Genomic DNA, 27,218 nt, shown 5'->3' with positions numbered 1-27,218 from the left:
CCTGCAGTAGGAAGAAAGGGGAGGGCTGGTCTTCTGCCATACTCAGAAAGCTTTTGGTTTAAAATTCTGCACAAACATCTATGTCTTTCTCTCCGTCTGTTTCATATGTGCTTAGGAAAATCAGGCTGCTGCCTTCCCACAGTTGTCAGAATTCAGCCTTAGAGGTCAGCAGCTATCACAGTCCTTTGGTGTTGAGTGTGTTTCAGTTTGTTTTCTGTAGGGTAAGGGGTTGAGCACAGGCCTTGTGCTACTGAAGCACACTTCCACTGCGCTGATCCACAGCTCCTTTTGGTTTGAAATGACATTCTGTGGTCAGCACGGGCAGCACACACCTGTCATCCTAGCACTTAGAAAATGGAGGTGGAATATCAGGAGTTCAAGGTTATGCTCAGCTGCATGGCAAGTTCGAGGCCAGCCTGAGACTCTGCTTGACCCCAAAGAAAAAACAAAAGAAGGAAGTTGAGGAAAGAGAAATGATAGTCCAGGGATGGCCACACGCACACGCACGCGCACGCACAGAGAGAGGAGGAGATAGAGATGCCGTGTTTCCCAAGGTTATACAGTGGCCAGGTTTGATCTGGAGCCAGCCTGTAGTAACACAGGAATGTAACAGCACCTTTAGGCATGTTAGTGCTAATCTTCCAAACTGTAAACATGTTTACAGTTCATCACTATGGCATCTGTATTTAAAAGTTTTGAAATCTCACCTCCACCTCAGAGACATGTTACTTTGTTTTTTTTTAATGTTCTCCAGCTCAGTTTAAATGAGGCACCAGTATAAAGAATTTTATTTTTTCTGGGCATGGTGGCATATTCCTTTTATTCTAGCACTGTGAAGGCAGAGGCAGGCAGAGCTCTGTGAGTCCAAGGCCATCCTGTTCTATATAGTGAATTCTAAGCCAGCCAGGGTGAGACCATCTCTCAAAAAAGAAGAAGATGGTTTTTTTTTTCTGAAAAGATTTGTTTTTATTAATTGTGTGTCCGGGGCGGGGAGGGGGGTATATGAACATGAGTGGGTGTCCGAAGAGGCCAGAGGTGTTGGACCACCCGAAGCTGGAGTTCCAGGTGACTGTGAGCCATCCGAGGGGGCTAGAAATTGAACTCTGATCCTCTGCAAGAGCAATATGAGCTCTCAACTGCTGAACCATCTCTCCAGCCCCAAGAATTTTGTCTTCACCAAGATGCTGGACACTTGTGTACCATTTTATTTAGCTGAAAACTGCATGTATCTTTGTCTAAGGGCTTTACAGATATGGCTCATTTATGTTCATAACAATCCTATTATGTAAATGCTACGGTAATTCCCACTTTTACAGATGGGGCGGAAGTAACAGTACCTGGATCACGGCTTTGCAGTCAGTGGGTGGGAACTGGTGAGCCAGCCCAAGGAGTCTGGCTCCCTCATCTGGATTTTAGTTAGATGCTGCTTCCCTTAGTTAGATGGCCGTTTAGTTAGATGGCCCTTTCACGTGTCCTGTAGCTTCATGTGGTGACCTTATGTAGTGAAGAAAATTGAACTGTGTTAATTCTTTTATTAAGTCAGCTCTGTGAACACATTAGCTTTGTGCAGAATGTCCTCCTATGTCTCAGATAAGGTCCCCCCTGCCCATACCGGCACATGGAGGCATTTGCTGTGTTTTGTGAACACGAGCTAAAATTACTATTAACTTCTGTCGGTTCCCTGTCATGTAGCTTTAATTTACCACAGCGCTGGGGATGCACCCAGGGCCTCCCGCTGTGCATGCACTCCACTGTTGACAGACATCCCAGAACCTGGCTTTATGAGACCAGTCTCAATAAGTAATTGGGGCTGGTCTAGAACTCATCATCCCCCGGCCTCTGCTCTTCTGTCCTGGGACTTTAGGCACGTACCATCCTACTTGGCTGAAGTTAACGTTATGATACCATCCCTGACACAGATATTAGTTGTAAAGCCTTTGGTTGTATTGACAATGGTGGTACTGGTAGGAGTTGCTGTGGGCTCACTTACACAGTGTGAGTTATTAAGTTGGCTATTGGAGCCTTTAGGGAGAGTATTAAAAAGCAGATAAAGGCACCTGCCTCCAAGTCTGGTGCCCTGAGTTCAGTCCCTACGACCCACGTGGTGGGAGGAGAGCAGACTCTTGTGTTCTGACCCTCACATGTGCACTGTAGCACAAAACAACCCCCACCCCACAAGCAACAAGTCATAAGAACTTTAAAGATTAAAGGAACAAGTTACATTTTTCATTGTTTTGTGCAGTTGACTGAGAAGATAGTTTCACACAGGTAAGACACTTACTAAATACTGCCCATCTCATTTGTGTTGTTTTGTTTGGTGTGTGGTACATAGTATAAACAGTAAATAAGTAAGTTAGTTGTATTGTGTGACTCACTCTGTTGTTAGCCTTTCTTGTTCTCTTGGTCTTATCTCTTGCTTTGAAAACACATATGTTCTTCACTGGAAACAAAGCAACAAAAACAACAGCAAAGGGAGACCTTGGCAGTGGTGGCGCATGCCTTTAATCCCAGCACTCGGGAGGCAGAGGCAGGCAGAGCTCTGTGAGTTTGAGGCCAGCCTGGGCTACAGAGTGAGTTCCAGGACAGCCAGGACAGGGCTACATAGAGAGACCCTGTGACCTTCCCTCCTGTGAGAGGCCAGCTCCCACCTTTTAAAATGGGTTCCTATGAGGAGGAGGGAGAGATAAGAAACTTGTAGATAGAAAGATAACGAAGAGGAAAAAGAAACACAGGATCGCTTCGGAAGGTTCTGGATCAAAACACAGCCCCCTCTGCCTCTTCAAAAGGACTTTTTGTAACAATGCCAAGGGGTGGGGCAAAAGACCTCCCCTTGCTAGACCAAAGCACAGCCAAGTGTAGACCTTTCCAAACACCTGGTAACCACACCAGTGGTCAAATCATCCCCTTATGCAGCCCTGCTAGGTAAAGTAAGCTCAGATTCTCGGACCCTGGAGTAAGTTCTCACTAGGAAACCTCTATAGGTCTCCACACCCACCAAAATGAAAGCTGTGGCGACCCATAGTTGTTTACCTTCTTATTTTCCTAGGAAGAAGGAAAAAAAATTCCCTTATTTGAATAGGAGCAAAATAGTTCATAGGCTTTAAAATGTCATTTTTTTTAAGAAAACTTTTTATTTTATGTGTATTAATGTTTTGCTTGCATGTATGTATGTATACAGCGTGTGTGCCTGGTGCCCACAGAAACAGGAAGAGGGTGGCAGGTCCCCCAAACTGGAGATATAGACTGTCTTGAGTTGTCAGGTAGGTGCTGGGATTGAACTTGGATCCTCTGCCCTAGCAGCCAGTGCTCTTAACCACTGAGCCACCTCTCCAGCCCCCTGAAATGCCTCTTATGTGCAGCACTGGTGATAGGAAAACTGGGTTGCTGTGTTAGGGATTCTTGTGTCTGCTGTGATGAGAAGCATGACCAACATTGTGATTGGGATTCTCTGAATTCAAGCGTCTAAGGATCAACCTTGAACTCCGAGATGCGTGCCGGGAGCACTGCTTTCCTCCAAAGATTCAGGTTTCCCTCGGTTCTTCATCAGCAGCGCATCCTTGTCTGTCTGTCTGTCTGTTGTTTAACAGACGTACTTGGCAGTTAGCTAATATAATTGACTTGATAAGAGCTAGTGATGGGTGTGATTGACTTTGACAGTAGTCTGTGCTTTGAAGTTAGCCTGTTACTTTATTGTACCGAATTGTAGCTGAGTGGCACATGAACCATGTAATGTAGTATGTAACTGTGAGAATTCAGAGGCCTGCTAATATGGAGTTGATAATTACCAGTGTGATACCCCTGGGCAAACAGTCCAACTTAAAAAAATTATTTGTATTTAGTGAGGGTATGGAGAGAGCAAATGAACATGTGTGGAGGTCAGAGGACATTTCTGGTTTTTTTTTTAAGTTTATCTTTATTGTTTTAAATTATATGTGTGTATGAACTTGTGTGCATATGAGACAGTATTTGTGGGTTGTATACGTGTGTGAGTGCAGGTGTCTGAGGACTCTAGAGGTGTTAGAGCTGGAGTTACAAGCAGTTGTGAGTCACCTGGTGTAGGTGCTGGACTCGTCCAGGTCCTCTGCAAGAGCAGGAAGAGCTCTTGGCCACTGCGCTCCAGCCCCCTCCCCTCAGACCCTGTTTTGTGGCGGTTTCTCTTGTTTCCGACAGGGTGTTGTATGTGGGCAGCTAGCAATCTGATTGTGCTGTTTGCACCTCCATCTTGTGGTTGGAGTGCTGGGCCTGGGGTTACAGTCATGAGCACTGTTTCACTCGTGGGTGGCTTCAGGGGATGGAACTCAGGTTGTCTGGCTGCGCCACCTCAGCCATCTTGCTGGACTCCAGCTTACGTTTATAAAACTCAATGTTCTTATGTGTAAAGAGCCACAGGAGCAGGCATTCTGTAAGGGCTGAATTCAGGGTTGTTTTTTTATTAGCGTACAAGGGAAAACTGACTTAGTCATACTTGAGATTTCCCAACTTTACCTCATGGAACTTAGACAATTTAAGAATTACGAGCATTCCCAAATGCTATTTTCTTTCTTTCCTTTTCCCTTCACTCATTTTTGTTATTTCTTGTCATTTTTCCCCATGCTTAAACCATCTGCTCAAAAGCATCCTTATTCAAAGATGAAAAGAACTGTGACATTTTATTCTTCAGTGTTGTGAGTTTGTGTGACTTGTGGTTTTTTTCTGCCTTGGTTCAGTGGAACAGATTGTCTCTGTGCAGAATAAACTAACTTGGACTGACAAGGTTTGGACTTTAAATCCACTTTCTTTTCTTCTTTTCTGGGGCGGAGACTCCAAGTCTGATTATTTATTTGCCACTGGTAAAGACTTTTTCTGACCGGACTCAGACTCAGTAGAAGCTCTCAGTGGTAATCTGTTCCTGGTGGGGTGGGTTCTTTGGCTTCCTTCATCCTCGCCAAAAGTCAAGCATGTTCTGTGGCCTTTGCCGTGTTTTCCCTAGAGCATTGTTTCTTCAGAGCAATGCGTCCGTGTTTGTGTTACAGGACACGTGGAGTAATAAGACGCTGATTCCTGCGTGCTTTGGTCCTGGGCTTCTTACCGTCTTTCTTAAGGGCTTTCTCATAGCATGTTGTTGGACATCACCTTCTTTAGAGAGGTTGAAAGCTTTCAGTTCTTTGGGACTACTGAGCCACAGTAGTATCTGCTAGTCCAGGAATACACCCCTTCTTGTGAGAACCTGGTTGAGAACACTCAGATTGGCACCCACAGTGTATCCTGAGCAGACGGGGGCTTCCTCTCTCTGGTTCTTCTTGGTCTGTAGCAAGAATGCCCCTGACTCACAGCAGGCGCCCTCTGCTGAGGGTCAGATGCCTTGCTTGTCGTTCCCATCACAGATTTGGACCACATGGCCCTTCCACTCTTCACCCAGAGCACCCCCAGCCCCGTGGCCAGGGCTTCTCATAGAATGTATGACGTTCGCATTCATCATCCACCTTGACACGTTTCGGACAGCCGGTAGGAAGGAGATGCTCAGCTTCATCCTGATGCGGACTACCATATAGGAGGCGCGACAAAAAGAGCTTCAGTCCGTTTCTCACATAGTTTTTGTTTGCACTGACACTTGTTTTCTGTAATCTGCCTCTCTGATAGACTTCTTCTCCTGCAAACACACGTACAGGCTAATTATTAGGAAGAGCATTAGTCTTTATTTTGGGTGTCACTACTTCGTACAGACTGGCTTTGAATTCGGGGTCTTTTGACCCCAGCCTCCTGGGTGCCACATGCTTGTACCACCACACTGGCTCTGAAACTTTTTAGAAAAGTGATTTTAGATCACTGAGAATCATTTAGAGTCTTGGCCCAGTGTCAGGTGCAGCTGGTATTCTGAGGTGGGCTACCCAGTTCACATTATCCACATAGTACAAATTTAATGGAGGGGATTAAAAAAAAACCCAACAAACTGGAACTGTGATCCACTTGTTTCTCTACTGTTCTAAGAAAAAGTATATCAAAGTAAAGAAGATCAAGCCGTTAGTATAGCCTGTTGATAAATTATGTTTCCAGCATGTCGTGTGGCATATAGGACATAGGAATGGACAGCACTAAAATATGTGAGTATTTAGATTTGTCTTCTGTGTTATCTTTACCTTTCATTATGTATAGTCCATAGGTAGAACGTGCTTGGTCATACGTACTCCACTGAGTATAGGAAGCTGACATTTTTCAGTTTAATGACATGAGGAAATGTTGAGGTACACACTGGGCAGGAATAACCTTTAAGTCTAAAAGAGCTAACATGTTGTTAAAAGTGGGACATGGAGATAATTTAGCTGGTAGAGGCACTTACCCCCAAGCTTGACAACCTGAATTCAACCCCGGCACCAGTATGGTAGAAGGAGAAAGCTGACTCCTGAAAATTGTCCTCTGACCTTCATATGTGTGCTGTGGTATACGCACACACGCATGCGCTAAATACATGTAATTTTAAAAAGTAAAGTGCCTAATTGGTAGCTATATTTAAGAGAATGTATTGTCTGTTCCAAGGAAACCGAATTGGTAGATGAAGAAAGTTTCAGTAATTACTATACAGATTGCTGTGGATGATTGATTGATAAATAAAACACTGATTGGCCAGTAGCCAGGCAGGAAGTATAGGCGGGACTAGCAGAGAGGAGAATTGAGAGAACAGGAAGGCGGAGAGGAGGAAACGCCAGCCTGCTGTCCAGGGAGCAGCATGTAAAGGCAGCAGGTAAAGCCACGGAACACGTGGTGACATATAGATTAACAGAAATGGGCTGAGTTTAAGTGTAAGACTAGACAATGATAGGCCTGAGCTAATGGCCGAGGAGTTTAAATAATATGAGTCTGTATGTTTATTTTATAAGTGGGCTATAGGAGTGCCGGGGCTTGGTGGGACCCGGAGAGAAAAACTCCAGCTGCAACAGATACTTAAGACAGAACATGCCCTTTCTTCACATAGCTACTTTTCCTGTTTGCTAGTTTTACTTTGTTAATGATGTAAATAATAACATTTTTATAATCTAAAATACTAGATAAAAGTTGAGCAGCATTAATTCATATATTATTTATTGTAATTTAAAATTGCTTAAACTTCTGCCCTGTGGGGCTGGGACTCAGACAGGGGCCTGTGTGTGCCCTGCTAGTGTGACACCACTAAACGACACACCCTGGCTCCTGCTTGTGCTGCAAGTGCTGTTGTCTTACTCTGAGAGACTGTGTCCTGAAGGGAGAACTCGGCATGGAGGAAGTGACTAGGCTGCACAGTTGGCATGTGAACCTGAAAATGTAGCGTGCTGACTAAGAACAGCCCGGGTCAGAGTGGAGGGCGCAGGGGAGTGCAGAGGTTGGTGGTCTGCGGCGGGAGCAGGCGGTCCTCCTCATTGCCTCTGCTTTGGTTTCGGTTGTGATTGGTTTGTGACGCTGGGGTCGAATGCAGCGCCAGCGCCTCACACATACATGCTAGGCAACATCTGCTCGGGAAGCCGGAAAAAGAGACCATCTTAGAAAATGTGTCCTTATGCCGTCAGGCAAAAGTTCCCTCCCCCCCCGTGTCACGGGTCACGGCTGTGCTGCCTGAACCCCCCTAACTGTTAGGAGTCTCGGGGTTGTCAAGCAAAGGCACTGGGGTCACCACAGTGGGTTGAGGCCCTGATTCATCTCCTGGGCCTGGCCTCCCCAGTCAAGGCATCTCTGCCCGTTATTCCACACACAGTGCTGTGAGTGTGCCACGAGGGATGGTTACCAAGTAGGAAGGAAGGAACAGTGTGTGCCACTGTCTGGGAGACTTCACTGGGCCTGAGAGGGGCCTGGAGCTGTTAGAATTTCTGATGCAGCAGCAGCAGCATTGCTGTGAAGGTTTGACGGTGCAGTGACCGCCGTGCCACACACGAGCTCCCTCGTGCCAGTTAGAGACCGGCCCCAGATAGTCAGCCACAGGAGCGTGCACATAGGAAAAGATGTGCTCCGTCTTGATCAAAACAGCTGAAACAAAACCAGCTGTGACCGCACACACCTGCAATCACAGCCTAAGAGATGGGGCTCGGCGGGAGATCAGTTCAGAGAGAGCCTCGGCTACATGTCACGTTTGAGGCCAGCCTGGGCTACATGAGACCCGATCTTTTAAAAAAAGGTGGTGGCACACACCTGTGGACGCTAAGGTAAGAAAGTCTCAGGTTCCAGCCCAGCCCAGGCTACAGAGCTGAACCCTGTCTCTAAAGAACGGGGTGGGGTGGGGAGGAAGAGGGGAGTTTAACCAGAGTTTAATTCCTGGAACTCCGGTGAGACAGTGGCCTTGACCTACTCACACACAGTACGTAAAAGAAATAGATAAGTAAAAAATAAATGTTTTTTTTAATCACTAAATTACATTTTCCACTTACAAAGTTTTTTGAAACAGGTTTTTCATCCAGCCCAGGCTAACTTGAATTCAGTATGTTGCTGAATCTGACCTGGATCCTCAGGCCCTCACCACCCATAGGCGTTCCTTGCTTTACTGTGTTTTACATTACATTTTAAACATTTATTTCTCTGTGTGTGTGTGTGTGTGTGTGTGTGTGTATGTGTGTGTGTGTGAGTGAGTGAGTGAGAGAGAGAGAGAGAGAGAGAGAGAGAGAGAGAGAGAGAGAGAGAGAGAGAGAGCGCACATGTGGAAGTCAGTACAATGTGTAGCAGTCAGCTCTTTCACTCTGTTATGTGGGCTAGGCCACATAACATAACTCAGCTAGGCCAGGCAGCAAGCTCTTGGACTCCCTGACCCACCCATAGGTTCTAACATGCTTTGAGATCTCACACAGCTGCTGTATAATTCTTGCGTTCGAGGTGTAATCCTTCACCTCAGACTCCCAAGTGCTGGGATTATAGCCCTGTGCTAACCCTTTGGCTTCACTGTGTTTATGCCTTTCAAAGTTGTCATATAGGTTTTGTGCCCCAAATTCCGTTTTTCCGCTTCAGACTCCCAAGTACTGGGCTTACAAGTGTGCATCCTCACGGACCTGACCCAGGGTTGTTATGTTTTCCTTTTTCTAACACGGTGTTGAACATTAGCAGTGAGAGGAAGTGAGGACCCAGTGAGTTACAGATGGTTGTGATGTAGTATAGCTGCAAGACCAGTAGGCTCTCTCAACTGCTGAGCCATCGTTCCGGCCCCTGATACTTTTAAAACTTTTTCCACTTGTCATACCTTTTGACCCAAGACTTTTTGTTTGTTTGTTTGTTTTTCAAGACAGGATTTCTCTGTAATCCTTGCTGTTCTGGAACTCTTTGTAGACCATGCTGGCCTCAAACTCGGATGCCTGCCTCTGCCTGAGTGCTGGGACTAAAGGTGTGCACCACCATGCCCAGCCTGACCCAAGACATTTTATAGGATCCTAAGTATATAGATATGTAAGCACAGAGACAGGCAGATCTCTGTGAGTTCAAGGTCATTGTGATCTACATACGGAGTTCCAGGCCAGCTAGAGCTGCACAGAGACCGTGTCTCTAAACAAACAAAGCCAAGTATATAGGTTTGTAAAGTAGGTATGCAAATCCAACATGTACTGGTAATAAATCTGTTAGAAACTTATTTTAAACAGTTCTTTGAAACACATATAATTTTACCATTATTAAAGATGCAGAAAGAGCCGGGTGGTGGTGGCGCACGCCTTTAATCCCAGCACTCGGGAGGCAGAGCCAGGAGGATCTCTCTGAGTTCGAGGCCAGCCTGGGCTACCAAGTGAGTTCCAGGAAAAAAAAAAAAAAAAAAAAAAAAAAAAAAAAAAAAAAAAAAAAGATGCAGAAAGAAAGAGAGAGAGAAAGAAAAAGTTGCTGGGTGGTGCACACCTTTGATCCCAGCACTTGGAGGCAGAGATGGATCTGAGTTGGAGGCCAACCTGGTCTACTGAGTGAGTTTCAGGACAGCCAGGGCTACTCAGAGAAACCTGTTTGTCTTGGAAAAGAAAACAAAACAGTAACAAAGAAAGTAAACAACACCTACCCCAAAATCCCAAACAAAAACAGTATAATGGTAATAATGTAAGATGCCTAGTTTGTAAGCAGAATTTTCTTTTTAAGTAGCCTGTTTTTTTTTTAAAGATTTATTTATTTATTATGTATACAGTGCTCTGTCTACATGTACACGTGCAGATCAGAAGAGGGCGCCAGATCTCATTACAGAGGGTTGTGAGCCACCATGTGGTTGCTGGGAATTGAACTCAGGACCTCTGGAAGACCAAACAGTGCTCTTAACCACTGAGCCATCTCTCCAGCCCCAAGTAGCTGGTTTTTAAGAGTAATTATAGATCCAGAGCAAAATTGAGCAGATGGACAAGAAATGCCCGCATGCCCCTGCCCCTCTCCTGTCAGCATCACTACCAGAGCAGAGTGTGTTACAGCTGCACCCAGATGGGTACCTCTTTATCACCTGAGACTTGCAGCCTGGTCAGTCTGCGTCAGGGAGTGCTTTCTGCTCTCTTGATGACGTTTGGTTTGGGAGGGAGAGGAGTGGGTGGTTCAGGACCATCCCAGCTCTGGTTTCTTCCTGTGTGTTTGGTGCTGCCCTCGGAACATCCTCAGTTCTCAGCTTCGTTTCAACAAGCAAACAAACCCAACTGTGGAGCCTGAACAAGGAGGTGGGCCAACAAGGAGGGAGTCACCCAGCACCAACTGTTGAGCCCCTGTGGGCTGGGAGAGGCTCAGGAGTGCCCCGTGTGGATCAGGACCAGTTCAGTACCAAAGAAAGTAATTTTTCCCAGTGTTTCTTCCAGAGTTGGCCCAAATAATGTTTCACCGGTATCCAAATGTCCCTACTAACCTGCAAACAGGACTCTGGGAATTTCGGCTAACTCTTTATTCTTAGAGCACAGAGGATTTGAGGTATAATTAAAATCCATCTATAATTCTCTATTATCCTTTTAGCCTTCTTAACTGATAACATTCCTCTACCAGCTCTTAGTCAGAGAACTAGTGGTCTTTTTCTGCCTCTGACTGCTCACCTCCCTAAGAGTACTAGCAAGCATTACTATAATTATTACCTACTATGGACGTATTTATTCTGTTCCATTCAGTGTTACAAATGCATTACATATACTAACCACTGTAATTGTCACAGCAACACAGTAAGGTATATCACTTGGTAGATAGCAAGCGAAAGCCCAGAGAGAATGAATACCCGCCCCAGGTTTGAATGGGTGGTGTGGGCAGGGTGGTCAAGTGGTGCCCGGTTACCCTGACTTAGAGAAATTAAGTTTTGATAGTTTATTTTGTTCAAGTAGAAAGTTCAGATGAGTCCATTTAATCCATTGGGCTTTGCGTCTCTCCTGTTTCTCTGTGTATGTATCGAAGGCTTTTAATCCCCAAAGCACAGACTGTGCCATTGTTCGAGAAGACTGTTTATAAGGAAATCTATTAGCTATTTCCTCAAGAGAATTACATGAGTATGTTCACTTTAGTGTCTGTTTCTAGCGAAGCTCCAGAGAAAACTGGCCTCATAGGAAGCAGTAGTTACAGTGTGGAGCTCAGGGTTTTCGAATAGAACTCTCCTCTGCCCCTTCGTCCTGCTCATTACAAAGACCTTAAAGAAGGAAAGTTTGTTACCCCAATACTCAGGACTGTTTTATACTCTGGAAGCTTTCCGGACCCCTGTCTTGGTCTGTCAGCACACAAACACATCTTTTCTTTGTTTGCTTGTTTCGTTTTAACACAGAATGAGAATGTTTTTATACTTAGCAATGTATCTAGGACATCTTTATTGTTGTCCTTTATAAAGGTATCAGAATATTAAAAATGTGTTTAAGTACACCATTCCCCCTTTAAATATTGTGTTGTGTGGAGCCTCTATAATCTCTTAATGAATTAGAATGCATTTTGATACCACTCTGCCCTCTTTTTTTTTAAAGACTTATTTATTATGTATACAGTATGCCTGCAGGCCAGAAGAGGCCACCAGATCTCATTACAGATAGTTGTGAGCCACCATGTGGCTGCTGTGAATTGAACTCAGGACCTCTGGAAGAGCAGCCAGTGCTCTTAACCTCTGAGCCATCTCTCCAGCCCCCACTCTGTCCTCTTTGACCTCCTTGTTCACACACACACACACACACACACACACACACACACTCTCACACTCACACACACACACACACACACACACTCTAGCATGGCCAGGTGTGCTAGTGCATTCCTACAATCCCAGCACTTGGGAGACAGAGGCAGGAGGATGAGCAGTCCAAGGCCAGCCTCAGCTGTGCAGCAAATTTGAAGCCAGCCTGGACTACACGAGAACCTGTCTGAAAATACCAAAAAGATAAGAATTTAAAAATGGAGAATTTAGTTAATTCATCTCTGAGATGCCTCCAACTCAACATTTGTGGTTCCTTATTTTCCATGAATTTGTAGAATTGCCGACTCCCCCAGAGCATCGAACCATCTTTCCCACCGTAGCTCTGTCATTCACCAAGCTCAGCTTCTTCCTTGCCGTCTGCTCTAGGGAAGAGGAGCTCCATTCCTCCATGGTCAGTGGCTCAGGACAGAGAAGAAAGAGGCTGCAGTGCTGAGCAGAGGTGGTCAGACTTTGGATCAGTGGTAGAATTGGTAGTGTAGGCCTGCAGAGAGTAATGGACCTGAGAGACCACAGTGTGTCCAGAAGAGCCTGTATTTACTCCATGAGTTCAGAGCTCAGGATCAGTGTCTGCCACTTCCAATGAAGCCAGGCCTGCGCAGAGAGCCGCAGTCATTGCCAGGGGCTTCTGGGATTGTTCCAGAATGCCTCTGGAGTTTAGCTGGAAACTGAAAAGAACCAGAGGCTTTGGTCCAGCAAAGCAAATAGTGGGCTTTTAGATGTAGTTGTTAAAATCTCGGTGAACGGTTTTAAATGTTTTATCTCAAGTTCCTTACACACTTGAGAGTGTTCAGGTGTGCATTCCAGGCTGGTGGAGTGGGTTTATTGCAGCTGTAAGTTCTCTTCTGTGTCTTCTGTGCACTTTTCCTCTCTGGGTCTGCTCAGTGCTGGGAAAAGGTGACTGTCCTCCAGTGCAGCCCCTGGGAAATCACTTGGGCTACCATGTACCAGGCTTTTTCTTTCGGGCCACTCACCAGCTCCCAAGTCATGACACAGAAACTTACTGCTTATGAATGCTCAGCCTTATCTTAGCTCATTTCTGGCTAGCTCTTTTAACTTAAATTAACCTGTTTCTGTCTGTCTACCTTTTGCCTCAGGGCTGTTTACTTTCCTTCTGTTTATCTTACTTTCACTGCTCCTTGTGGCTGGCTGGCAGCTGCCTGGCTTCTTGTCCGGGCATGTCCCTCCCTCTTTCTCCTTTTTTTTTTCTCTTCTCTCTTTTCCAGGTCTAGATTTCCCCTCCTACTTACTCTCTTTGTCTGCCAGCCCCCTTCCCCAATCCCTCTCCTGCCTTGCTGTTGGTCATTCAGCTCTTTATTAGACCAATCAGGTGCCTTAGGCCCGCAAGGTGAAGCAAATGTAACACATCTGTACATTATTAAACAGATGCAGCACACAGGAATGTAACACATCTGTAGTCGCTAACAAAGGCAGCAGAAACAAATGTAACACATAGTTTATGTAGTTAAATATTCTATGGAGCTTCTGGGGTTTTCTTTCTTAGAAATGAGTAGGTAGGGTAGTGCTGTCAGGACTGGAAATCTGAAATGATGGTCGTCAAGTGTGGCTCTCCATTGGGATCAATGCACAATTTTCTTTTCTAAAAAAGAAAAATCTTAGCATGTTTGGGGTGTATGTTTGTGGGTTGGCACATGCTTGCCATGGCCCCCCTGTGGGGGTCAGAGGACAATATCAGGTGTCAGTCTTTGCCTTCCTCATTGGAGGCAGGGTCTCTTATTTGCCACGGTGTCCGCCAGGCTAGCTGGCTAGCGAGCTTCCGAGGATGGTTGTTTTTGTCTCTCGTCTGCTGTAGTGGTGCCGAGATCAGACACATGTTGCTGGGTTCGGATTTACATGGGTTCTGGGGATCCGGACGCAGCTTCTCAGTGTGCTTCACCCACTAAACCACCCCCCCGCCAGCCCTCTTTTATTTATTACTGCCCTGCCTTCACCTTCCAAGTGCTGGAACGTCAGGTGTGTGCCATCACACCTGGTTCCTATACAGCTCTGAGGGCATGCGGCTGTCCTCTGCCTCCCAGAGTCTGAATGGGTAGGTCTCGAGAAGACTAGACATCCTGTTTTACCAAGTGCTGCAGGTGCTGTAGATGGTCATCCTCTAGGTTTGTGAGTCAGCGGCCTGGAACACCAACTCCGACCTTCACCCTTTCACTTCTGATGGAACCCTCCCCTGCCCAAGTAAGGAGGGGAGGACGGACTGGTCTCCTGGGGATTTAGACTTTGAGACTGTGACCTTTTCTCTGCTCTTTTTGTGGGCCGTGGCTTTTTCTAGTCCAGGACAAGATCTCAGTGGTATCTTCCCAAAGCAAGGTTGCAAACCTCCCATTGTACTTATATTGATTAGTAAATGTTAAATGTCCACCTTGTCCAGACATTTTGCTGGGTGCTGTCCAGGGTCTAATGAAGAAAATGGCCGGTTACAGTACAGTAAACACCGGCTTTGGAGGTGCTCCTAGGTATAAGTCCATCTCCGCTACTTGTAACACATGCTGTTTCTCCTCTCTCAGCTACAGTTTCTCTCTAAAAGACAGAACAAAACCAAAAAGGTATCCCAGGAGCTGTTGGGGAGATTGTATTGTTTTGACAGGGTCTCGTTTTGTAGCCCAGGCTGGCCTGGAACTCAGAGGTCCTCCTGCCTCTGGCCCCTGAGAGCTGGAGGTGAAGTTTGCCACAGTTGATCCATCTGCCTGATGTTGGAGAACGGGCTGTGAAGGAATAATGAATCTCACTAATTCACAACGTATTTTCTTTTGTGTTGCTTTTCAGAATGAAAGCCATCGAGAGTCCTAACAAAGACGATGACACCCAGTGGCTGACTTACTGGGTGGTGTACGGCGTGTTCAGCATTGCTGAATTCTTCTCGGACCTCTTCCTGTCCTGGTTTCCCTTCTACTACATGCTGAAGGTACAGTGGCTTCTAATGGGCCATCACCTCCACGTCTGTCTCCTTTGCCCTCTCTTGGACTCCGTCTCAGGGCCCTTTACCAGGAATAGTAGGAGCAAGGACTTAAATGTGGGCTGCTAGGGTTCTTGTCTCCGATTACAGCTGAGAAGGCAGCATTCATGGCTCCCTCCCTTCCTTTGTTTAAGGCCTTGGAAGAGCCGGGACAGCTGGTGTCAAAAGGTGTGTTTGGCAGTTGCAGGGATTGGAAGCATTGTGACTTGACACAAGTGTTGCCATTAATCTTCATGCAGTGACGTGTGACGCAACAAAGAAACGTCAGCATGTTTTCAGCATTCATAGTGCTGGACAGGAGTGGTTATTTGGGGGAAAGCATGTCATTCCCATGATAGACTTGGAGAAGAAAATGTCCCGTTGCTTCTGAAAGTCATCTTGGTAACTTTGGCTGGTGTAGTAGTCAGAGCTCAGCCCTGCCAAGCCTTGTTTTTGGCACAGGACAAGCCCAAGCTGCCAACATTTGGGGAAGTGGACAGGAAACTGGAACTCATAGCTGGATCTCTGTGGGCTTCTGGTCTGCACCAGAGGTGAACAAGAGAGGGAAAGGTGTCCATTTCATGGATATGGAGGTTCTTCTCCCCGGGTGGTTTCCCACTTGTCTTCCACGGAAGAGGCTCTGCTCTCGTCAGTGGGTGACATGTACCTAACACCTCTGGGTGCCAGAGCGCAGAGTTTGCAAGCTAGAGAAGGTGCCGTGTCCAGCCGTGAGGGACTCTAGGCTATCCCCTCTCCCTTGTAGTCATTTTAACGTGCAGTGCTCGTGGCATAGTTTAAAGGTCCAGAGGATCTGATGCCTCTTCCGGCCTCCATGGATACCAGGCACACATAAGCTGAACACTCATGTGCACAGAATAAGAGTAAATATTTTTAAAAAACAAAAAGGCTCACTTTCACCTCTTTTATGGCAATTTAGTTTTGTCGTTTACCTCTGTGTCTCTACTACTTGGCTTAGTTGCTTTTTTCTATTTTATACATATCTCTTGATTTCCATTGAAAAATAATTGGCTCTTCTCCCCGACCCCCATCCTACCTGATGCTTACACCCTTCCATGTCCCCATCGTTCCCACTTACAGAAGTATGACTTGAAAATGCCATTCAGTCCGTCATCTAGTCAGCATGCTGCAGCACCCCTGAAGTTTCTCTCCACCTGGTCATTGTTACTCATCCATCTTTAACTCATTTACAGTTGTTTTTATTTTTATTTGTATACATTTGCATACTTCATTTTTAATCTAAGGAAGCTTGGGTGCGGGAGATTAGATAATGGCGCCTTTTCACTCTTCAGTTTCTTTTTTGTTTGTTTTTTTTTTTCTGGGTGGGGAGTTGAACCAGGGTTTTGCAAGCGCTCTACCACTGAGCTACCCCACCAGCTCCTTTCTCCTGATTTTAAATTCTGAGATATAAGAAACGTAGTTTTCCTTTGCTATTTGATTTTAGCCTTTATTTTAAAAAAAAAAATCTGTCCACATGTCCCTCTTTCCTGTCTGTCTGTCTAGTTCTTACATTTGCTCATAGTTAGAACCATTCCACAATTAATGTCATGTGTTGTGATTTTTATTTCAACTACCATAATTTTCAAGCCTGACTATTTTTGCTGGGCTCGTATTTTAATTTTAATTTACTTGTGTGAGTGTGCGCTTGTGACAGCCAAGGACACCTCCAGGAGTCGGGTCTCTCCTTCTGTACGGTTCCAGCGTCAGCTCTCGGCTCTGGCCACGAGGCTCACACAGCCGTCTCACTTCTTTGAGCTGGAAACAGTCTGCTGTAAAATTCCGTGTCATTCAGTTGTGGTTTCGATCCTGACAGTCTGTAGTTGATTATCTTGTTTTTCTTTAGAAACAGTGTACTCATCAAGTGTCTTATTATTTTGGTCTAAAAACCAATTTTCCTCCAAGGGATTCAGAAACTCTGGCTGTGGAATAAAGGCCACACCCATTTATGCCAGAGTTGGGGTGGATGAGTCCATTCTAGCTTGGGGAGACTGAGGCAGCAGAAGAAACAGTGAATGAGTGACTCCCCCCTCCATCTTCCCCTCCCCAACCTCAAAGATGCCTCGAAGTTGTATCTGCCAGATCCTGAAGAGTGAGGAAATCATGATCTTTGGTTGGTTTCCCTCCCCCCTTTTTTTTTAAACTTCGAGGTCTGGAAACAAAAAATGCAAAAGTCCCAAAAAAGATTTGATAAATTTGACTAAATAAACATTTTAATAACTCAATTTCTGTATGGCAACAGGTAGCATAAAACTGCATCAAAAAATGACAGACCAGGAGGATATATTTACAAGATTTATATCAAGTAAGGAACTGATATACAAAATATATAAAAATTCCTGTAAAGAAAAAACAGGCAGAATTTCTATATAGCTATTTAAGCAAAAAGAAAAAAATGTAAGTGTGAGTGTCCAAGAAGCACCCTCCCCAGTGACATGGGGTTGGGGTGTCTTAGTTAAAACACTGTCCAGAAGCAGCCTGGAGAGGAAAGGCTTTGTCTTACAGCTTACAGTCAGTCTGTTGTGGAGGGAAGTCGAGGCAGGAATCTGGAGGCAGGAGCTGAAGTAGAAGCCGTGGAGAGGTGCTGTTTCCTGGCTTGCTTCTCTGGCTTGCTCAGCCTGCTTTCTTACCCAAACCAGGACTACCTGCCTCGGTGACACCACCCACAGCAGGCTGCGCCCTCCCATATCGATTATTTTTTTTTTTTTTTTTTTTTTTTTTTTTTTTTTTTTTGGTTTTTCGAGACAGGGTTTCTCTGTGTAGCTTTGTACCTTTCCTGGATCTCGCGCTGTAGACCAGGCTGGCCTCGAACTCACAGAGATCCGCCTGCCTCTGCCTCCCGAGTGCTGGGATTAAAGGCGTGCGCCACCACCGCCCGGCTCCATATCGATTATTAATCAGGAAAATTCTCACAGAATTGTGTAGAGACCAATCTGGTGGGGGCATTTTCTCAATTAAGATTCCCTCTTCTGGGGCTGAAGAGATAAGAACACTGGCTGTTCTGGAAGAGGTACGAGGGTTCAATTCCCAGCACTCATGTGGCAGGTCATAACCATGTATAACTCCAGTCCCAGGGGATCCCGTGCCCTTTTCTGGCTTCCACCAGTACCAGACACATACATGATGCATAGACATACAGACAGGTAAAACACTTGGACATGTAAAACAAAATAAAAAATAGTTAAAAAGATTCCCTCTTCCCAGGTTTGTGTCTAGTTGACAAAAACTTCCAACACAGGGAGTTAAAATAATAAAGCCTCATATTGTATTCACTAAATTGACAGATTTTTGTTTTTTGAGACAGTCTCTTGTGACTTCGGCTGACCTTGAACTTGCTGTGCATTAAACTGTAGGCAGAAGTTTCTGTCCCAGCAGCAATTCCTAAATACCCAGCAGCTAATTCCCAAATTACCACACAGAGGCTTATGTTAATTATAAATGCTTGGCTGGTAGCTCAGGCTTATTACTGACTAGCTCTTACACTTAAATTAACCCATAATTCTTATCTGTGTTTAGCCACATGGCTTGGTGCCTTTTCTCAGTACAGCATTCTAATCTTGCTTCCTCTGTGTCTGGCTGGCAACTCCTGCTCTGCCCTTCCTCTTCCCAGCATTCTTAGTTTGGTCACCCAGCCTATACTTCCTGCCTGGCTACTGGCCAATCATTGTTTTATTAAACCAATTCAAGTGACAAATCTTCACAGTGTACAAGAGGATTATTCCACAGCAGTAAACGCTGGTGTGTGTCACCAAGCCCGGCCTGGCAGAGAGTTTAAAGATTGAAAATCCTTGGTGTGAATGAGTGTACAGGGAATGGGCCATGTAATGTACTGGCAGTGAACAGTGTGTCATTAGAACAGACATGAGAGTTTCTTGTTGAATTGAAAAATGATGGCCTCACAATATAACCCCAAGGAAATGTCCACAGTGCAGGAGGGTTGCACAAGATGCTTTTCCTTTTGTTGGCGAAGAACGTGATAACATTTCTTTCTTATGTGTGTCTGTCTGTGTCCATGTCCACATATATGGGCACAATGTGTGGAGGACAGAAGTTAATATCAGTGTTTTCCTCGATTGCTTCCTATTTCATTTACTGAGGCTTAGTCTCTTGCTGAACCCAGAGCTCATCAGTTTTGCTAGCCAGCTTGCTCTGGGGGAAGCCTGTCTAGCCCACCCAGCTTTGCACATGGGTGCTAGGGGTCAAGTCCTGTGCTCACACTCCACGTCAAGTGCTTTAGGGACTGAGCCATCTCTCCCCGGAGCCACCATTTCTCATTTTAACTTGGTCCTCGTTAGTGTTGAGTGTGGACTTGACCCAATCTAGAGTGGCCGGAGAAGTGGGTTTCAATTGACTGGCCCGTGGGCGTGCCTTGGGGGAGTGTCTTGATTGCTGATTGTTGTAGGCGAGCCCGGGCCACCTGTGGGTGGTGCCATTCCCTGGGCAGCGGGTCCTGGGCTGGGTAAGAAAGCTGAACTTGAGACTATGGTGAGCAGCAAGCATGTTCCTCCATGGTTTCTGCCTTGCCTTCCCTCAGGGAAGGACCTGGAAGCTGAAACATGCCCTTTCCTTCCCTAAGTTGCTTTGTCAGACTGTATTATCACAGGAGCAGAAGTGAAAATAGGTACTTCAGTAGGATACAAACTTACCTTTGTATCTTACCCCCCTTCTCTGCTCTGTGTCATTTTATTTGTGGTTCAGGAAGAACAGTCACTTTTGTTTTACATTTCCCTAAAGACAGGGTGTTGGAGTCACTGTGGGGGTGGGCTTTGAAGTCTCATATATGCTCAAGCCATGCCCAGTGTCTCAGACTACTTCCTGTTACCTGTGGGTCAAGATGTAAGAACTCTCAGCTATTGGTGAAATTATTAAGGCCACTCCACGTAGTTAAAAGGAAAGTTTATTAGTGGCGTAACTTACAAATGAAGGGATAGGTATTTTACTGTGTAGCTCAGGTAACCTCAAATTATTGTGCACAGCTTGAACAATTGATTTTATTTTCTTTATTTTTTGAACAGTTGATTTTAAATTTAACCTGACACCTTTCTGTGGCTATATTGCAAAGGCTTTCCAAAATCTAGATTTATGTATTTATTTTCCTCCTTCCTTAGTTATACAAGTTTACATAAGGCCATTCATGCAAATACATGTTGTATTCTGAGCATATTTCCTCTCTCTTGTTCTTCAGACAGTTTCTCTCCTATTTTCATGTTATCAGAACATAAATGATAGACTTAGGTTTCTGACCAGTTCATTGTAGCAGAGTAGGAAAAGTTGATACATAAAACCAGGCATGTGTGTTGTGTGTGTGTGTGTGTGTGTGTGTGTGTGTGTGTGTGTGTGTGTGTGTGTGTGTGTGTGTGTGTTGCTGGGGATTGACCTTTGGGCCTGGTGCATTTTAGACAAGTATTATGTCATTGAGCTACATCTCCAGCCCTAGAGATACATTTTCTCTGGTGTTAGCTTTAAATTAGCTTTAAATTCTGACAGGATGGTCCCTGACTATCAGTTGTACCCCTACAACTAGCTTTGGAGCCGCAGACAGAAGTCTGGCTGTTGTCATGTGGATTTATTGTGTCAGTGCTGATGTGGAAGTGGTCCAGTTAAAGCAGTATGTGTCTTTCGTCTGAACTGTCGGTAAGAGTGGGCTTATGTGTGCCTCTGGGAGAGTTCTCATCGGGCACTCGGAGGAGAGCTTGATGGAAAATGAGGTCACATCTGTGTGAGAAATAGTTAACATAGATTAAGGTGGAGTTTTGAAAGCTGGTAGCTGGGTATTGCCTTGAGAGTTGAATGGTAATTAACCTTATTTTTAATATGAGAACTGGAAAATGCTGAGAATGTAGATACTGAGCAGTAATTATTTTACTGTCCCAAGACAGTGGCTAGAGGGTACCAGGAAGTACCAAGTGGATCTCTGGCTGTGTATTCCACAGAATGATCACACTGAGAACAGAACTGGAGACACCTGGCTCCGCTCTGTTAGTCCTGCCTTAATTCATGCAGAAAAGAGACCCTGCCCGCTGGAGTCTCTGTAGGTGGATGGCGTTTCAGAGGGTTCCACTAATGAACAGTGAGAACTTTAGATGATACTGTTGCTCTACTGCTAACTGATAAAAAAAACATTATGGGGCTGGAGAGATGGATCAACAGTGAAGAGCAACTTACTGCTCCTCCAGAGGACCCAGGTTCGATTCCCACCACCCACATGATGGCTCACAGCCACCCATAACTCTGTTTCCAGAGGGATCTGACCTCTGTGGGCACTATATGAACATATGTCACAATACATACTTGCAGGCAAAGCAGTTGTCCACATAAAGTAAATAAATAAATGTAAAAAAAACCATAAAAAACAAATCATGATTTTCCTAAAACCCCATAGAACAGAAAAAGGATTCAAATATGCTGAGTTGCTTAAGCTCATGAAATGGACCTTTTGATTCTTAATCTGGTGGGTCTTTTGTGTCTCACTTTGATGCCACTTTTGAAGTGATTATCTGTCTCTTTATGAATAATTTATTCCTGAAAACCAGACATTCTATGTAAACATACTAGCCAGAGACATATCCCTCTCCTTTCTTTGAAGTTTCGCTTTTTGCCTATGTTGACCTCAATCTTGTATGTTAAAAGTGGTAAGCCTGCCGCTGAGTGTCTGTGTATCTGTGTGTAGGGTGTGTGTGCTTACCTGCATGTGTACACACACACACACACACACACACACACCACACACTCAGGTCCCCATGCTTGTGCAGCAAGCCATCTCCCCGCCCCTTATTCATTGGTTTTTATTAGTAGGTAGTCACTTTAAGAAAAGTTTTAAGAAAAGGTTTCCGCTGACAAGATGGGGCCGGGGGTGACAGTGTTCTCTGTGAAGACTGACGGCCTGCACTTGATTCACAGAACCCACAGTGGAGGGAGAGAACTGATTCCTGAAAGTTGGCCTTTGACCTCCACGCGTGCCCCTGCACTCACATGCACCATATTTCAGAACACACACACACACACACACACACACACACACACACACTTTAAAACATGGTGGGTTTCATGATGACATATTTATATTCCCTTTACTTTCCTGTCATTCTCCCTACCTCCCATTCTTACTTATTTTATTTATCTGCTTATTTTAGACATGGTCTCACATGTCCCATGGCTTCCACTTCCCTGTGTAGGTGAGGAGGACCTTGAATGCCTGGTCCTCTTGCTCCACCTCCACAGAGGGCTGGAATTATGGGCTGGCCCCACCGTACCTAGTTTTTGGGGTGCTGGGATTGAACCCAGGGTTTTGACTGGGCTAGGTAGCACTGAAACAGCTGAACTGTGTTCCCAGCTCCTCTTTTCCTCTTCCTTCTCTTTTGAGATAGTCTCTCTGTGTAGCTCCTGCTGGTCCATGAATGCTTGTGTGTTTTTCTATCTAAGAAAAGCCTCCAGTTAGCCTTCAGAGAACCCCAGAAACACCAGTGGAGATGTCAGAAACAGCAGCTATCCCCAGAGTGGGGGGGCGTGAGTGTGGTCCCCGAGTGCCCAGGTCCCCACTCACCGGTGCTCTGCCCCCTGCAGTGTGGCTTCCTGCTGTGGTGCATGGCCCCGAGCCCGTCTAACGGGGCTGAGCTGCTCTACAGACGCATCATCCGGCCCATCTTCCTGAAACATGAGTCCCAGGTAGACAACGTGGTGAAGGACGTGAAAGACAAAGCCAAAGAGACCGCAGACGCCATCACTAAAGAAGGTAAGGCTTAGGGGACTTGGTGCAGTGTGTGGAGTGTGATGCCCTGGGCTCCACCAGCAGGCTTATTGGCCTCCTTGTCCTCTCCGGTTCCTCCGCTGCTTCCTCGGTGACACATTCAGTCATCACATTAGAAAAATTACTTGTCCACTTGAGGCAGATATTTTAGAGTATCATCTACCGTTCGATAAATTCTGTAGGTCAGTTCAGGCTGACCGGTTTAGCATGACATTCTGATTGTTTCTGCTGCTGGGTGTGGTGACGTGACCGCAACCTCAGCGTTTGGGAGGCAGAAGCTAGAAGAGCAGTTTGTTGACAATAGAGACGTCGGGAAATCCTCACCAGGAGGCTGTGCTAGCTTGGTTTTCTGCTGCTGTGATAAAACCTTTCCATCAGAAACCAGCTTGGGAAGGAAAGGTTTGCAACTTAACAGGGACTCCCAGGCAGGAGCTGGCCGCAGAGGTCAGGGAGGGTGCAGCTTGCTGGCTGGCTTCGAGGTTTGTGTTGGGCTCTTTCTTTCTTATACAACACGGGGTGGGGCTCTCTTGCATCAATTAACAATCAAGCAAATGTCCCCAGAGACATGCCCACAGACTCCCACGACTGGGGTTCTGTCTTCCCAGGTGTGCTGAGTTGAAAACCAAGATAGCCGTCACAGGCTGTCCTGAGTCAGACTTGGAAAGTAGCAGGAAACCGGAGGGCAGATTGTCCAGGAACTGTTTGTGGGAAAGCTTGGAGGGAGAAGCAGTAAAGGAAACGTGGAGGGAGAGCAGGAGACAGAGACAGAGAGGCGGGCAGGAGGCAGACGGGGGCTGCCCAGGGGCCATGGGCGCTGGCTTCAACTGTGTGTGAGAAAGGTGCTGAGCAGGGAGCAGTGTGGGCTGTGGCCGCTGCACTAAGAGCAGAGTGAGGGGGTTGGGGACTTAGCTCAGTTCTAGAGCATTTGCTTAGCGAGCACAAGGAGCTGGTGAGTTCGGTCCTCAGCTCTGGGGGGAAGGTGAGGGAATGGACTCAGGAAGGAAGGAAATCAGGCTGGAGAGATGGCTCAGTGGTTAAGAGCATTGGCTGTTCTTCCAGAGGTCCTGAGTTCAATTCCCAGCAACCACACGGTGACTCCCAACCATCTGTAATGAGATCTGGCGCCCTCTTCTGGCCTGCAGACAGAACACTGTATACATAATAAATAAATCTTATTAAAAAAAAAAAAAGGAAGGAAATCAGTAGTTGGGATGTTGTGATCTGGCTAGAGATGATAGCTTCAGGATTTGTTAGCTTCAGGATTTGTAGTAGTGACAGTGAAGTAGCAATAATAAGTATGAAAGTGGATTTTTTAAGGTAGGGACAGTAGGATTTGTATATGAATTAGGCTAGAAGTTGCAGAGAGAGAAGCCAGACCAGGCTCTCCAGCCTCAACAGTTGAAAGGATAGACTTGCCTTTGAGGCGGGAAGACTGGGTAGTGGGAAATACAGAATCCAGTCCTGGGCAGATGTCTGAATGTCTATTAGATAGATACCTGCATGGAGCAGTTAAGACAGCCACGTGGATACAGATATTGAGAGCCCAGGAGGCAGGTTTACATCGAGGGTATAAGAGACGGAAGTGCATCACCAGCCGGGTGCACTGGCAGGGAGAAGCGGATTAGGATAGCAGGAAAGCCACCTGCCAGCAGGGTTAGGTCAGATGAAGAAGACCCAGAAGAGACAGCCGTCAGACTTAGCAACAAGGACAGATTAGTGGCCTGAAGAGTGGGCAGAGGGAGCGCTCATCTGAAGAGACTGGAGAGAAGGGGAGCCATGTCATGAGAGAATGGGCAATATCCGCAAGGAGGAAGCAGATCGTAGAGAACACAGTCTGGTGGTAAGAGAGTGAGCTACCCACAACCACGTCCTCAGGCAGACTGAGAGAGAGCATCTACCTAGTGTGCCACAGAGGGAATGGCCAGGGCTGGGACATTGTAAACAGAGGGAAATGGAGGTTGTGCTAGAGAAGCTGGGGGTGGGGGTGTGACAGGAGCTTCAGGAAGTGGAGAAAGAGAGATGGTAGTGATGGGTGTGGATGGAACAGGAAGCGGCGTGGATAGCTGTCTAGAAAGAGGCTGCCATTGAAGGGACATACCGTGACTAGGTTCAGGTGTCATGGGCTATCAGATCTGTCTCAACTGCTCAGGTCCAGCTTTGGACCATGACAGCAGACCCCAAAGAGGATTTTAGATTGGAGGAAAGTGGGGCTGGCTCACTGGCTCACTGGTTCACTAGATGGGTCAGATCCACTGGGTATTTCTCACACAGCTAGTTGAGGAAGAAAGACTGTTTCCTTCCTTGTCAACCTTACCTGGTGATTTTAAGTGGGTGAATGGAAAACCACTGCCAGAAAGCCTGCGGACAGGGGACTCTGGGCTCCATGGAAAACAGCTCCCATCTGTGGAGTCTCACCAGAGCTTCCAGAAGACTCTGCCTCACCTCCATCTCATCCGGCACTTCTGTCCTGGGGGGGATAGAGGCACAGTGAGCAGGTCTGGATGTTTACAGTGCTGGCGTGGGCCCTTCCTCTGACTCTGGTCACGTGACAATCCCTGTGCTTTTGATGACTGAGGGAGACAGGACAGATAGTTGAGGTGATGATGTCGTACACGCATTGAGGCTAGATGACCTTCGAGAATGCCGCTTAAGTCGAGGATTTGTGCTCTAAAGAGCATTGTCCTTGTCCATTTCCCGGAACCCTCTCAGCCTTGACCACAGCCTTGGTGTGTGCTCAGCTGCACAATTCACCCATCCTAGTCACCCACTTTATCTAGTGGCCGGGAAGCATGGAGCTTACACTATAAAAACTTCTGATACAATGTTCTTTCCCCCAACAGTCAAGAAAGCTACTGTGAACTTACTGGGTGAAGAGAAGAAGAGCACCTGAGCCCTGCTGGACGGTGCCCCACCCCCACTCGCACTCCCATGTTACGTTAGGGACAGTGGCAGAGTCGGTGAATAATGTTGCCTTGGAAACTGATGTATTAAAAATGGAATGTGTTGTAAGCTGTTTTGCTTTTATTGTCGTGTGTGTAGGGAGTGTTTTCATTTAAATCTAACACAGTGGGAAATACCTAAAAATTTTTAAATATTTTGCTGAGAAGGAAGACATGTCACTATACTCCAGGAAATACAAACCGAGATTGGAAATCTATGTCCATAAGCCCCTTGCTCTGTGGGCCTTACCCTGCATGCATTTTCTTGTACTGACAACTAGGAAATCAGTATGATTCTGCTTTATGTGGTGTATGATTTTATATAGTTCTGTGTTTTTAGTGTATTTGTGCATATATACACATATATACAGGGGAATGTTATTGTTTGGCTAGAACATGCATAGAGCTTGACCGGAAGAGGCCAGGAGAAGGTTGTGTACGCCACGTGTAACCTGTGAAATAAGACCACCTGCTGAAGCTGAAGATGCTGTTCTGATGGTGTGAGCTTCCAAAGAACATTTCAGAAAATCAGTGCAAGCGAGTAATACACAGATGAACACAGTAAGAAATGATGCAGAAAGGAAGTTGGCTGTTCTGTGTTCTGAACATCAGTGCTGAATGCCAGGACAGTCTGTTGAGCAGGTAGCCACACTGGTGATAAACAGGAAGATACATGCACACACCAGTGCTCAGCTCCAGTTCCCTGCAGAAACAGTAATACCATCTCACCTGCTTGAGATTTGCCTGGTTTTGAGATGCCTAAATGTCAACCGTCCTGTTTTACCTTCAAAACTGGGTGACAAGTTGCCTCAGCCCCTCTCCTCCCCATACTCTTCTAAAACCAGTTCACGGTACCTCCCAAGACATGCCCACCTCCGCTTATGGCTTTCTTCCTAGTGCATTCTGCGGGAAACATGTTTCTACGTAATGGAAGTGCCCGTTCATGGGAGACGTTCTGAACTGACTTCTGCCCGCCTGTTTTTCCCAAATAAGGTAATAGCATGACTTAGCGTGTTAAGTGAATTGAGCTTGTGTCTGGCTGGAAGCAAAGCATTTATTTGTACCTGAGTGGTATTGCAAAGGCATGTAAAGTTACAGAATCCCTACTAAACTTTAAATGTTCCAAAGAGTTCATGCAGCAACTGTTTCCCTACTTCAGTCATTCAGATCAGCAGTACTGCTGTTTTGGGAAAAAGAGTCCTCTATCCACACCTGCAGAAATGGTCATAGCCTTTAAGTAAATATTGCCTGTCCTCAAGATGTGCTATACCAGACAGAAATGGTTGGGCTGCAGTCCCTTCGTCCATGTCCCCAGACTCCCTTGGTTGCCTGAAACTGTACTTAACTATGTGAACTGTTCTTTCCTGTGTGTGTACGTCTGTGACAAAGTTTATTGATTGAACAAAGTAAGAATTAGAATAAGAAGAATTATGACTATACACTCTAATAAAGATTATGTTTATCTGGTCTCTCAAAGTA

At 45.9% G+C, this 27,218-nt stretch overlaps 1 protein-coding gene across 1 annotated transcript in view; it reads left to right on the top strand.

Annotated features, from left to right (window-relative positions):
- The window catches only part of Reep5 (receptor accessory protein 5), a 34,202-nt gene extending 6,984 nt beyond the window's left edge, over positions 1 to 27,218 (top strand). Inside the window, exons 3-5 of the mRNA XM_052741840.1 lie at positions 14,870 to 15,008; positions 22,617 to 22,785; positions 25,641 to 27,218. Coding sequence (XP_052597800.1) covers positions 14,870 to 15,008; positions 22,617 to 22,785; positions 25,641 to 25,690 — 358 coding nt within the window. The 3' untranslated portion in view covers positions 25,691 to 27,218. The remainder of the gene's footprint in view (positions 1 to 14,869; positions 15,009 to 22,616; positions 22,786 to 25,640) is intronic.

Source organism: Peromyscus californicus, unplaced genomic scaffold, assembly GCF_007827085.1.
Source record: "Peromyscus californicus insignis strain IS unplaced genomic scaffold, ASM782708v3 Scaffold_17__1_contigs__length_78620276, whole genome shotgun sequence".
In the NCBI taxonomy this organism is placed as follows: domain Eukaryota; kingdom Metazoa; phylum Chordata; class Mammalia; order Rodentia; family Cricetidae; genus Peromyscus; species Peromyscus californicus.
Note: the sequence above shows the minus strand (reverse complement) of the source record. Positions and strands in the feature narration are given on the sequence as shown.